The sequence below is a fragment of the Taurulus bubalis genome (assembly GCF_910589615.1).
Source record: "Taurulus bubalis genome assembly, chromosome: 15".
In the NCBI taxonomy this organism is placed as follows: Eukaryota; Metazoa; Chordata; class Actinopteri; order Perciformes; family Cottidae; genus Taurulus; species Taurulus bubalis.
In genome coordinates, this window is record NC_136603.1 from 18262642 (window position 1) to 18275931 (window position 13290).

General features: G+C 41.6%; 1 protein-coding gene across 1 annotated transcript in view; it reads left to right on the forward strand.

The window, feature by feature from the left end:
- col5a2a (collagen, type V, alpha 2a) overlaps positions 1-12534 on the forward strand; it is a 37411-nt gene extending 24877 nt beyond the window's left edge. Inside the window, exons 20-54 of the mRNA XM_079230766.1 lie at positions 18-62; positions 149-247; positions 380-433; positions 656-763; positions 1108-1161; positions 1343-1441; positions 1547-1600; positions 1719-1817; positions 1916-1969; positions 2105-2158; positions 2248-2301; positions 2398-2451; positions 2598-2642; positions 2725-2823; positions 3061-3168; positions 3455-3508; positions 3648-3701; positions 3962-4015; positions 4125-4178; positions 4311-4418; positions 4691-4744; positions 4990-5043; positions 5445-5606; positions 5956-6063; positions 6240-6347; positions 6443-6496; positions 6578-6685; positions 6936-6989; positions 7141-7248; positions 8244-8297; positions 8471-8578; positions 8838-9144; positions 9396-9577; positions 9680-9922; positions 11312-12534. Coding sequence (XP_079086892.1) covers positions 18-62; positions 149-247; positions 380-433; positions 656-763; positions 1108-1161; positions 1343-1441; positions 1547-1600; positions 1719-1817; positions 1916-1969; positions 2105-2158; positions 2248-2301; positions 2398-2451; positions 2598-2642; positions 2725-2823; positions 3061-3168; positions 3455-3508; positions 3648-3701; positions 3962-4015; positions 4125-4178; positions 4311-4418; positions 4691-4744; positions 4990-5043; positions 5445-5606; positions 5956-6063; positions 6240-6347; positions 6443-6496; positions 6578-6685; positions 6936-6989; positions 7141-7248; positions 8244-8297; positions 8471-8578; positions 8838-9144; positions 9396-9577; positions 9680-9922; positions 11312-11458 — 3255 coding nt within the window. The 3' untranslated portion in view covers positions 11459-12534. The remainder of the gene's footprint in view (positions 1-17; positions 63-148; positions 248-379; positions 434-655; positions 764-1107; positions 1162-1342; positions 1442-1546; positions 1601-1718; positions 1818-1915; positions 1970-2104; positions 2159-2247; positions 2302-2397; positions 2452-2597; positions 2643-2724; positions 2824-3060; positions 3169-3454; positions 3509-3647; positions 3702-3961; positions 4016-4124; positions 4179-4310; positions 4419-4690; positions 4745-4989; positions 5044-5444; positions 5607-5955; positions 6064-6239; positions 6348-6442; positions 6497-6577; positions 6686-6935; positions 6990-7140; positions 7249-8243; positions 8298-8470; positions 8579-8837; positions 9145-9395; positions 9578-9679; positions 9923-11311) is intronic.
- The last annotated feature ends 756 nt before the right edge of the window (positions 12535-13290 follow it).

Genomic DNA, 13290 nt, shown 5'->3' on the forward strand with positions numbered 1-13290 from the left:
AATTGTTTTGTTCTAAGGGACCCCTGGGTACAGATGGTGGCCCGGGTAGCAAAGGACCAGTGGTATGTATTGTACAAAGTAATTTCTTTTTAACGATTTGTGATAAGGATATACAAAGGTTACATATCACATGGTTTGCTCTTCACAGGGTAATATTGGACCTCAAGGTCAAGGCGGCCATGCTGGACCATTTGGCCCACCGGGACCTCAAGGAAGCACTGGTCAGCCTGGTATCAAAGGACAACTGGTAAAGTGGTTTTATTTTATTCATTTAAAGATTCTTGCTTTTCATTGCTGGGATCTTATTATTATTTGTATACCAAATAACTAGGGTTGCTAGACATGCAGGAGACTCACATGTTTGCCTTTTGTGTTTCAGGGAGACATTGGTGTAGGAGGATTCAAAGGAGAGGCTGGACCCAAAGGAGAATCTGTAAGCTTCCACGACATCTCTATAGAATAAAACAAATGTTATGGCTGCTCTATGCGACACATTATCTGTATTAGAGTACAAAGGAGACATTAATGCTTGAATAAAACCAATACATGTTTTCCATTGGACATTTATAGACAATGATATGTTTTTAAACGTAAGTAAGGGAATAGGTATGATTTGGAATTACAGCATGTTCTGACTTGTGTATCAACGTTTTAGGGTCCCTCAGGTTCCCAAGGAGTGCTCGGACCTCAGGGTGAAGAAGGAAAGCGAGGACAACGTGGAGACTCTGGCACTCTCGGACCTATCGGTCCCGTCGGAGAGAGAGTGAGTCTGCATGTTGTGTCCTCCAGTAACATTGGTCAGTCAGAGAACTCCACTTTAAGGACAGGGGTCATCTCAGAAAATGTTAAACAGAAAAAGTATTAGGAACACAATCAATCACTTTTGGTAACATTGTCTTTAAAAAAAATGGATGAACAATGGTTTTGCTTTTACATTCTGTAGTATTGGTTTTCTAGAAACACACAGATGCAACCTTTTCTGTTTGGTGAACTTCCTTAAAAGTACAGAATTGATGTGCGCCATTCATCTGGTTATATACTAGTATTCCTCATCTTTTGTGTAAGACTAGCAATGTGAACATGACTAACTCATGATCTGTTTTTCAGGGAGCTCCTGGTAATAGGGGATTCCCCGGTGCTGATGGGTTGCCAGGACCAAAGGTACATAATTGTCTCCTACTGTATTATACTATACTATAGTAATGATTCAAACAAACCACATATACGCTATGTTGATAGTAGCTAATACCAGCAGCTCATTGACAGATTGTGGTGTGGGTGTTTTGCTTGGCATTCACATGTTTCAATCAGCTAACAGACTGACGTATCATTCTTTTTATAGGGTGCTGTAGGAGATCGTGGAACATCTGGCCCACCAGGGCCCAAAGCTTCTGTAGGAGACCCAGGGCGTACAGGAGAACCTGGTCTTCCAGGTGCAAGGGTAACACTGAAGAGCTCCAGTTATGATCCACTATATCATTACATTTACTATGTTTGTCTGTGTCCCACATTTCCATTGCTCATATTCTATTTTTCCTCATCAAAGGGTCTTACTGGTACCCCTGGAGTCCAGGGAGCAGAGGGAAAGCCAGGACCATTGGTAGGTTGAAATTCTCAACCACATTCAAAGTTAGATAACTGAAGTTAGCTTTCAGCTTATGAGAACTACTATGATAATAAGACATGTTTGAGTCAAAGTGTGATTTTCTTTTGTCAAGGGAGCTGCAGGTGAAGATGGTCGTCCAGGCCCCGCAGGGTCCATTGGAAACAGGGGCCCTGCAGGAATCATGGGAGGGCCAGGCCCCAAGGGCTTCAGTGTAAGTCACTCAAAACAGTGCAATAATAGTACTGTCAGGGCAGTCTTTTTATCTCCTGTTCTGTTTCTAATACAAAATATCTATTTTTACACTCAAAGGGTGACCCAGGAAAGACAGGGGAACAAGGATCTGCAGGAGTGTTAGGTCAAAGAGTGAGTACTATTTATGAATGAAAAGTTGCATTTGTTCTACAACGATCTACTTTACCATAGAAGTTAGTATGAAGTAAAAAAATAAATAATCATACAGGTAATCAATCAGTTTGTTAATCGTCTCTTTGCCTTCAGGGTCCTCCTGGAAAAGATGGAGAAGTTGGCCCTGCTGGCCCCGCTGGCCCATCTGTAAGTGTCTGATTATTCTTTGGTTATAATCATTTTGTTTTCTTTCACAATATCACAATTGTCTGAGACATTACTGTGTCCTCTCAAAGGGTGTCGCAGGAGAAAGAGGAGAACAGGGACCTCCTGGTGTAAATGGATTCCAGGTGCGTATTTGTTTTTAGGTGGTAGTGAGACGTGAGAAGTGACGCACACTGGCTGTAAGTGTGAGAATCTCTTGTTTGACTGTCTTGTGTTCGTAGGGTTTGCCCGGAAATCAAGGCCCTCCTGGAGAATCTGGAAAGCCAGGTGACCTAGTGAGTATGACAGATGCTATAAATTCTATTTCGGGCTAAATGACCTTGGACTGAAACACCTTTTGAATCCATTGTGTTACATAAGGAACTTGATCAGGATTCACATTAAACTCAACATAAATGATACCATTGTTTGTTTCCTTCAGGGTATTCCTGGAGAGCTTGGCGTTGTGGGTCAAATTGGACCAAGGGTAGGTGAATTTTCACTCTGCTAAATTATTCAGGCGGTCAGTGAAATTGAAAAGCTCAAACTGATGTTTTGTTCCTCCCCAGGGAGAACGTGGTATTCCTGGGGAGAGAGGAGAGCTGGGTACAACTGGTCTGCAGGGACCTAAGGGTATTCCTGGTGCACCTGGTCCAGATGGACCAAAGGTAATGTAGAGAGGCTTCACCTAAATGTAAAGGGCAGAACCATTCAAAACAATGTCAGACAAATAAGACAAATAAGCCATAAAGAGATATTTTCAAATTAAATGGCTTGTGAAGCTTTTACAGTGGATGGGTGCACTACTAATACAGTAAAACTGTATACTGTATAATTCAATACATGTTTTATTAATGCTCATACGCCATGAGCCTGCTGACATTGGTGTTTGTTTGTCTCTGAAGGGTAGTCCTGGACCCGCTGGTGCACTTGGTGACGCGGGTCCTCCAGGTCTTCAGGGAATGCCAGGAGAGAGGGGAATCTCTGGCGCTCCAGGGCCTAAAGGTGACAGAGTAAGTGCATCATTATCTTCTTTTTTATGCAATCAATACTATTATTATTATCATATGAATATATCTGGACAGCACAATGGTTTTTACAGTATGTGGGTGCAAAGACTGTAACCAATTAGTTCCAGTGGAAAAGTGCTGCAGTCATTTTTTTAATATATTAGGTGTTCATAAGTTACAATCAACTAATCTGTGTTGTCGGTCATATCTGTGTCTTAGTGAAATGAATGCCACTATAGGACATGTTACACTTGAGTGCTGACACCTTTTTTTGCTGTCTTATGTATAGGGATCACTTGGTGAGAAAGGATCAGAAGGTACAGCTGGAAATGATGGTGCAAGAGTAAGCAAAGTATCTTATATTTACAGTTGTGAGACGTAAAAACTCGATAATGTATAAGTGCACATTCTAGACTTGTCACAGCTTGTTCAATAAATGTGACGAGTGGAGTTACCCAAGCATATCTGTTTACTGTCAACAGGGACTCCCAGGTCCTGTTGGCCCGCTAGGACCCGCTGGAACCAGTGGTGAGAAGGTAGAGTCTTTGTCTTATTTCTAACACACATTAAGATGCTGTTACTTCCATCACTGTAATTCAAGGTGATGACACATTTTAGGAAAGCGTTGGTTCCCAGGATGCCGACTATCATACTGTATGTTCTCTGGGCTGCATCTAAGAGCATCTTCCAGTGAAGGACAGTCGTTGCCTCTGCAATCATAAAAATACATGATTTATGGGGCAACACAGGCTCAATCAATGGTTGTAAAAATGGTCAATTTGTAACATATTTGCAGGGAGAACCTGGACCCAAAGGACCACATGGACCCCCAGGATCCAGAGGAATGCCAGTGAGTAGACCTGGTCAAACTAGAAGTACAGGCCATGTTAAAACTGGTGATACAAAATGGGTGTACATCATTAGACCGCTTCAGTTTAATAATCTCTCATCTACAACAGGGATCAAGAGGTGACCCTGGCCCAATTGGTGCTGTTGGATTTGCTGGAACTCCTGTAAGTAGTCATTCATCGTTACATTGTTTATTTTATTTACAAAGAAATATTAAATAATGCTAATTCTGTAAATGTAATAACAGCTTAAACTTGTTTTGATGTATCCTTTGTAATATTACCGACAATTTACAGGGTCCTGATGGCCAACCTGGAGTCAAGGGAGAGCCTGGAGAACCAGGTCAAAAAGGAGATGCTGGATCATCAGGACCTCAAGGCTTATCTGGTGCTCACGGACCTCATGTGAGTTGCACATGTCAAGACAAAAAATTAGTAATACGCTTGAGAAATTAGTTTTTATGTGGTTGTGCAGTGGTATATTTATGCAGGTTACTCCTTGATATTGTAAACAGTATCATCAGTCGTCTTTGTACTTTTATATGGTCGACTTTGGAAGTTTTAATATATTAACTTCTGCAAAAAAACAATTTATCATGGGTGTACTGTGTATCTTTAAGGTTCTAGAGAGCCATGCTTTCACTTGCTGATAAATGCTTCTCTGTTTTCTTTTGAAGGGGCCAACTGGTGTTGCTGGACTGAAAGGCGGAAGAGGAACACAGGGTGCACCAGTAAGATTTTTTCATAATCACAGAAGTTATACAAAAAGGTGAAATTAGATGTAGAGTAGAAAGGATTTTATGAGCACAGGAAGTGTGTCAACCCTGATTCTTCAATTTCTTCAGAGTTTAAGGGTTTGAATAACAACTTCAGAAATGTTGTTCTCTTTGTTACTTCTCCAAAAAGAAGATATTGCAATCTGTTATGAAACTTGTAAAACAATATTTGAGGATCATGTATAACTTTCTGCTTTCAGGGCCCCACTGGTTTTCCTGGATCTGCAGGGCGAGTCGGCCCACCAGGCCCAACCGTAAGTACCGCCCTGAGTTTGTATAAAAAGACAGGTAACAAGATATTACATTATATTTGTCATATGAGTAAAATTGCAAGGCTCACCAATGTGTAATATATCAGAGTGTGATATGAATCCCTTCAACATGGAATAGTGAGGACGACGTTTGTACCTTGAGGTTTAAGTCTCGAATACTGTCATGAGATCTTGGTTGTGGAGGGGCTACAGCTTTTTAACTCTTCAAAACAGACAATCTAACAATCGGTAACACTTGAGGCAGCAGATGGCCAACTGTGAATGGTGTCTCACCCTACTTGGCCATTTTGGATATAGCAGTCGGACAGAATATCGTAAAAACCAGTTCTTGCTGAGACTTAAACTGCATGCATCTATCTTATGACCACTTCCAATCCTGTCAGGGTCCACTTGGAGAAGCCGGGCCCCTTGGACCTCCAGGGAAGGAGGGTCCTGCTGGCCTGCGTGGAGACCATGGATCCCCCGGAAGACAAGGAGAGCGAGGACCAGCAGGACCAACCGGCAGTTTAGGAGACAAAGGGGACTCTGGAGAAGACGGACCCACGGTAAACTCAAGTTATTGTTATGCAATTTTATATTTTAGTTGCATTGTTCATTAAAACAAATGTACAGATTCATATTAGTAATATGTCACTTTATAAACAGAAATCAGTTGCAACTATTTAAGTAATATTGGTAAAATTTCCTGTTGGGTTTGATCAATTCAAATAGTGTTATAATAAAAGCCAAACTTTGCCTCATAGCAATATCGTAGGCTCCTCTTAACACACTGATTTGAAATAAGTTGTGTGGTTGTTATTGTCAACCAGACATATTACACCAGGTAGGAATACACTGGAATCCCAATCAGTGTTTTACGTAAATGTTCTGTTTGTGTGGTGTTATGTGCTTTAGGGTCCCGATGGTCCTCCAGGCCCAGATGGAACTACAGGACAGAGAGGCATTGTGGGTCTTCCTGGTCAGAGAGGGGAGCGTGGGATGCCAGGGCTTCCAGGACCTGGGGTCTGTATTCTACACAATTGAACATGAATCATATTATACCTGTAAAATTGTCTTTAATCAGTAGGTTTTATTTCAGTGCTTCTACAATGAAGAGTTGATATGTATTTTGATCAGTGGGTGTTATGCGGCATCGTCCTTTTAGTGCTGCATTGTAAGTTGCCTGATTATTTTTTTAGGGTCCCCCAGGAAAACAGGGATCCACAGGAACATCTGGAGATAAAGGCCCCTCAGGTCGAGTTGGTTCTCCTGGTGCGAACGGACCTCGTGGTGATCCTGGTCCTGATGTGAGTTCAACTTTTAAATTGGTTGTGGCTCTCAAAGTATATCAGTGTGTCTGTAATGTTTACAGTTATCCTAATGTTCCATGTCTGGTCCTCAGGGTCCTGCAGGATCTGATGGCCCGCCAGGCAAAGATGGTGGTCTAGGACAAAGAGTAAGAGACCGACAGAATGGAAATGTTACCTGTTTTATTGTTTTACACATCGCAAGTGGTTGACGGCTTTTACTTTTCCAGGGAGACCGAGGAGATTCTGGTCCAGAAGGTTTGGTTGGTTCCCAGGGACTTCCGGGCACTCCAGGTCCTGTCGGTGCATCGGGTGATGCTGGAAGGAGAGGAGATGCTGTAAGTGGACTCCTAGAAGTGTTTGTTCTGTGTGTTAGTCCATCATGGAACAAGACTGTGATAACACACATGCTTACATTCTGGGGATAGATATTTTTTAAGCCCAGGGGGCGTGTTGGAACGTGTAGGAAGTTAATGCAACGTGATAGGAATGATGTGTTTGGGTATAACAAAGAGTTGGAGAGGTTTCAGTGCTGGCAGAAAGGTCTGTGTTCCCTTAGGGCCTTCTAATGATCTGGCTCATTTGCAGGGCTCAAGAGGACCTGTTGGTCCACCTGGCTCGGCTGGAAAGAGAGGATTAGGGGTGAGTGTCCAACTCGTATTTATACACTCCACCAACATACACATAATGCATTGTATATTTTTGGCAATGATACATTGATAAGAACCACAATGAAAAATGTACCCATTTCAAAACAATTATCATTAAATGTGTTTACATCTTTCTAATTCAGGGACCCCAAGGACCAAGAGGGGATAAGGGTGACCTGGGAGATCATGGAGAGAGAGGGCAGAAGGGACATCGAGGCTTCACAGGTTTACAGGGTCTTCCAGGACCTCCAGTAAGTTACAGTGGTGTTCAGTAATCTAATTGTGCTGCCTCAACTCGCTCACTTTAACCAACTGTGCATCAAATGCAAAATGTAGTTAATACGGCTTCTGGTTCCTTCAACATTGAAATTTAAACTAAAAGTTCTGGAGATTTAAAATCAGTAATGGAATATGATATTCAGGACAGTTATGGAGTACAGAGATTATGTCGACTAAATTTGTTTGCGAATAATAATCATAAGCATTTTTTAATTTGCGTATAATCACCTGAAACTATGAATCGTTGTGTTTTCGTTGCCTTAGTTAGCCGTTTATACCAACATGTGGAGTTGTTTCTCTCCCACAAAGTTTTTCATGTTGCGCTGCCATGTTTCTACGGAAGCGCCGAATTTACAAACCAAACACTAAGTCTAGAGAAGGCCATCCATTTTTTTTGTTTTGTTTTTTTACTTGAAGGTCATGGTAGTTCTCCAACATGCTTGGAAAGGGAGGGGTGAGTGGAGGGGTTTTTAGTTGCTTGGCGCTAGATCCTATACACTGGATATTTCACACCCAAAGACTGCTGGTCTGCATCACCGGGACTATGCTGGTGTGATTTAATCGATTTAAATTGACAGTGCTGGCAACATCAGTAAAACAGCTGTAATTTGATTAGAATCTAAGTGTTGCTAAATCCTGATTGGTGCAAATGGACAAACTGAAACACAGCTGTTTGTGTCACCTATTTTTAAAACTGAGCATGTTGCTTCTAAAATGGATCCGGATAAAAACATAAATATATTAAATATATGTTTAATATGGATTAGAAACAAAATCGGATTATACTGTAGTCCAGAATAGGCACTGTTTCTAACATGTAAGGACACTACTTGACTATCATTCAATGGGTAATAGTCATCAAGCACAGGTGAACCTGTGCATTGTGGGAGTTCTGGGAAAAATGTGAAATATAATGTGTAAATTATATGTACAAAGAGACTAATACATATTCACCTCTTGCTTTAAGGGTACAACAGGTGAGCAGGGAGCTTCAGGAATCGTTGGACCAAGCGGAGCAAGGGTAAACGCCACAGTTCAATTTGTTTCAAGAGGAAAACATCCATGAATTTTAATCTTTTGTAATAATATAAAGAGTTTAACATGGAGCAAACCCAGAATATACTTTACTGTAATGCTAGCAATCATTTTGGAATAAAGCAAAAATTAACTTTCTTTGATATGAACATGATTCAGGGGCCTCCTGGACCTGTTGGGCCTTCTGGAAAGGAAGGATACATTGGACAGCCAGGACCGATGGGACCTCCTGGAACCCGTGGAATCAGTGGAGAAATTGGACCAGAGGTATTTACTCATTGTGAAGAGCTTTACTGCATGCGAGTTGAAACTAGTAAATAACATTGCAGCAAATGTAGTTAAAACAGCCAGACGCACAGCAAGCTGTCAGGAAAGATCCCTCTGAATTTAAATTGTTGACCATCTTTGCAACAGATGTTCTGTGAGTCAGGAACGAGGGACTGCTATAAGTTTATTATAGCATATTTTTGTCTGTATTGAGTTCTGACCAAAACAGTAAAATACCATAATACTCCTAAATCCGCAGGGCCCTCCAGGAGAGGGTGGACCCGCAGGCCCACCTGGTCCCCCAGGACCTCCCATGGCCGCTATGGACGACCTCTTCGGCAATCAGGATTACGACTTCGGCCCCCCTCCTCCTCCTGAGTTCAACGAGGACGAGGCCATGCCCAACAGCAACTCCTCCACCATTGTGCCGGTGGACCCCGGCGTTCAGGCCACCCTGAAGGCCCTCAGCAGCCAGATCAACAGCATGAAGAGCCCTGACGGCAGCAGGAAGCACCCTGCCAGGACCTGTGACGACCTGAAGAGATGCTACCCCACGAAGAATAGTGGTGAGTGTCAGGGACAGGGCTGATGCAGTCCTTTAGTTTATCATTCTCCTATCTTACCTGTTATTTGTCCGGTTCATCAGTGTGTTTCTTCAACATTATAAACCTAGAAATACTGTCGGGGCTTGATGCAACTCGCTTGTACCCAATACAGCTCATCTGATTGTACCATTGCAGTTGTTTCAGCTGAAGAATATATCAGCGATGTGGTCAAAAGCTACGTGTCCAAAATTCCTGATCACTCTGTTGTGTAGGGGAGTACTGGGTGGATCCAAACCAAGGCAGCGTGGAGGACGCCATCAAAGTGCACTGCAACATGGACACCGGAGAGACCTGCATCTCTGCCAACCCTTCCAGCATACCTCGCAAAGTGTGGTGGAGCTCTTCCAGGAACAAACCTGTGTGGTTCGGAGCCGACATCAACCGTGGAACACATGTGAGCAGTTATATTTGAAAGACTTTTCTTCCCATTGTGTCTTGGATTATTGATGGATTTTTTGTTAAGGCTCTGCACTGACTGCTCTATTTATTTCTCTAGTTCACTTATGGCAACAAGGAACAGCCGGCCAACTCTGTCACTGTTCAGATGACTTTCATCCGCCTGCTCTCCAAAGAGGCATCTCAGACCATCACCTACAACTGCAAGAACTCTGTGGGCCACAAGGACGAGAAGACGGGCAACTATAAGAAAGCCGTAATCCTCAAGGGCTCCAACGACCTGGAGCTCAAAGCAGAGGGGAACAACCGCTTCAGATACACAGTGGTGGAGGACACCTGTGCAGTAAGTTCTCACAGATCAACAGTGGCTTTGCTCATTTTTATACATTCATTATTAACTGTATCATAGGATACAATTGTATCAACAAATCCCATGAAATGACCAAAACCAATAACAGTCACGTTTCCATTGATTGTCAAGTGAATTTCTTGCATGGGTAGCCTACTACTCATTGTTCAATCACCCCATTATTCCATAAACCCAAAACGTCTCACAGGACCGAAAGCCCATGTGTTTGACAGCGCATTACACCTGAATACAAATGCCAATTTCTACAAAAAACACACACTCTTCTTGCTACAAGCAGAAGTACATGGCTAATAATTATTCTGCCGAATGGCATCATCAGAACTTTTTTTCTTACTATGTCAAAGGCATGACCCCATCTACAAAAGAACAATGGTTCGAGGTCTTTAGGAAATTGTTTAAATTAGGCAAGATGTAATTGTTTTAGACAAAGAAAAAATAATGAAATGATTCTAATGCACAAGCAAGGACCACCAACAGTGGAAACAGACGATCAATCGTGTGAGATAAATATTCACAATGTCATACCTTATTGCGTTAATACTTTGCCAGGAATCCATTTAGTGCATCAACTAACAAAAAACACCTAAAGGCAAGCATAAAAAAATACTTATACTAATACCAAGTATAAATACTACAAATGTTCCATTTCCATACACTTTGTCTCCTGCAGGACTTCAAAATGTGCATAAGAAAATGTGAATATAAACTGTCTATTAGTCTGTCACTCGAGCATCTGCATTGTTTGGGTTTCATGACTCATTGGCATCGTTTCCATCCAAAAGATCTGATAAGACGGACAGAGTTAGCGTTAGCTGGTGAACATAGTGGAGCAGCAGCTAAAGATATGTTCTTCAAGATTTGGTGGAAACCAAAAATAGAGAATATTTTACATTCAACATAAACACAATTTAAATGAATGCTTTTCTTGCGTCTGCTGGATGTTTAAATAGGCAACTTTTTCATGACAACTTAAAAAGGTGACACCGTGTCAGTGTTGTGTTTAAAGCTTGTTTTGCTGCCCCCAAGTGGCAAAAGAAATCTAGTAAAGCTGCTTCAAGCAGAATTAAACAATGGCGTGTTTGGGACTATTTTCTGCCATAGAATAAAGCACATTTGGTGCGCTACTGAGCTGTTTTGGCAGGTATATCAGGCGTTGGATAGACAATCAATTCATTGTTTTTTTTTTGCTTTTCATGAAGTTTGTTCAAAAGAAAGAAAAAAAAAGATGTTGTCATAAAAGGCAACATCCAGAACAAGTCATTCACATACTTTGTACAGTTTCATTGAGCCGTATTGCTCATCATTGTCAAGAGCAATTATGTAACAGTAGTCACTGAACTTCTGTTTGTCAATCTTTTACAGAAAGCGAATGGCAAGTGGGGCAAGACAGTGTTTGAGTACAGGACACAGAAAACTGCAAGACTTCCTATTGTGGATATGGCCCCTGTGGACATTGGCGGCCCAGATCAAGAGTTCGGCATCGATATCGGGCCCGTGTGCTTCTTGTAAAATCGTCAGCAGGGATGCGTCGCGATGAATCCTGAGACTATTGAACTGACAGCTGACACGATCAGCCACATTGTACATACGAGTACTGAGGACTACTCTGGCCCTGTGGCAAGATATTTATTGTGCCTTTCAACCCAGTTCAACACTTCGAAGATTTGTAAGTTAGAATGAATATTTGGAATTTACTTAAACAATTGGTAAAAATCTGAATCATTCCTCTGTCTTCTTGTGCATGTTTGACTCCAAGCTTGATGAATTTCAAGGCTCACTGTGGTGTAGTTTGGTCCAAAGATATCGCCCTTTAATTTTATTTCACAAAACCTTATTGCCAAAGTTTTAAATCTCTAAAATTTTAATTTCAACTACTGTCTATAAGCCCAGAGGAGTTCCACGGAAGCTACATCAAATGTCCCTCCACTAGTATGTTTTACAGATTTGTCTACTCATTTTTTGTTTTAAATGTTTTGCATATACAACAACATTGTGGTGCTATTGAGGAAACAAAAACAGCCGACGATGCATTCACTGCGCAGGAATGTTCTTAAGACGGTTTTGATGAACCAATGTCTGTATCCAGTTCTTCCAAACTCTGTACCGACCATGTAGAACATTAAAGACACATTAAGACTGTTGATTCCTCAGTGTTAGCTACCTCGTCACCGAAACTGAGAAACCATGACACTACATGTAAATCTTCTTTCACAGGTGCTGTTTTGTAAGTAGTGTGGTCCGTGTGCACGTCTCCCGGCTGCACGGTACAGGGCAGGGTGTGGGGATACCAATAAAGATCTTTCCATCAACGATGGAGAGGTGAATGAGGTGTCGCGTGAGTGGTGTGTGGTGATTTGTAAAAAAAATATATATATTTACCCCTTTAAGTTCAATATCGTACAGTAAAAGGTAGCAGAGATTATTCTATTTTTTATGCATGCCAGTTCCCCCTTTTCAGTATCCTGGACTTGTATGCTTTTGAAATCCTTTTTATAACCAGTTTTATAGGATAAGGTGGCTGTGATGCCTGTTTGCTTTGTATTTCCTGCTATGCAACACATTAAACAAACTGCTTGTTAATCCCCCCCAAGCTCTTGTCCTATTGATTTAGGTAGTTAGGTCCTTCACACTTGACATTTTGCACACAAAGTCATTTTTTAGGCATATTTTTTAGTATTTAAAGCATTTATGTATTTAACGTAATGTCCGCAGTTGTTTATATTGTGAGCTGTCTTTTTTTTAAATTTCATGAATGTGCCTTTGAGTAAATCTATTGTGACCATTTGGTCTATATTTGAGTATATTTATTATACATTTGTAACATTTGCGAGGCTTGACTACTTGTCTGCTAACACCCCAGAGGCCAGGAGGAGGAGGAGGATGAGGAGGAGGAGGAGGAGAAGGAAGCTTCCACACTGCAAGCAGATGCGTTTCATCCTTGAAAATAAATATTGAAAATACTTCTCTTTGCCTGTTCTTGTTTGAGAAGAATTCAGTTGGTCCTTCGAGAGCGTTTTAAAATTCAGAGGCGAAAAAGACAGAGAAAAAGATGACCGGAACAGGTGGTGGAGAGGACGACACTGACAAATTATTGTCCATATTGGACAACCCGGGCCATCCTCTCCACCACGTACTGCAGGGACAGTGGAGCACTTTGTCCAAAACTCATCCAGCTCCGCGGTCACAAGGACCGTTACAGGAAAACATTCCTGCCCACGGCAATAAGACTTTACAAAGTCACCTCTGGCCAGATCCTCTGTAAATTAATTCATCAACATCAATAGCCCTTGCACCGTTCTTTGTTGTTTGTTACTCACTGTACATGTTTATGTTTATACACA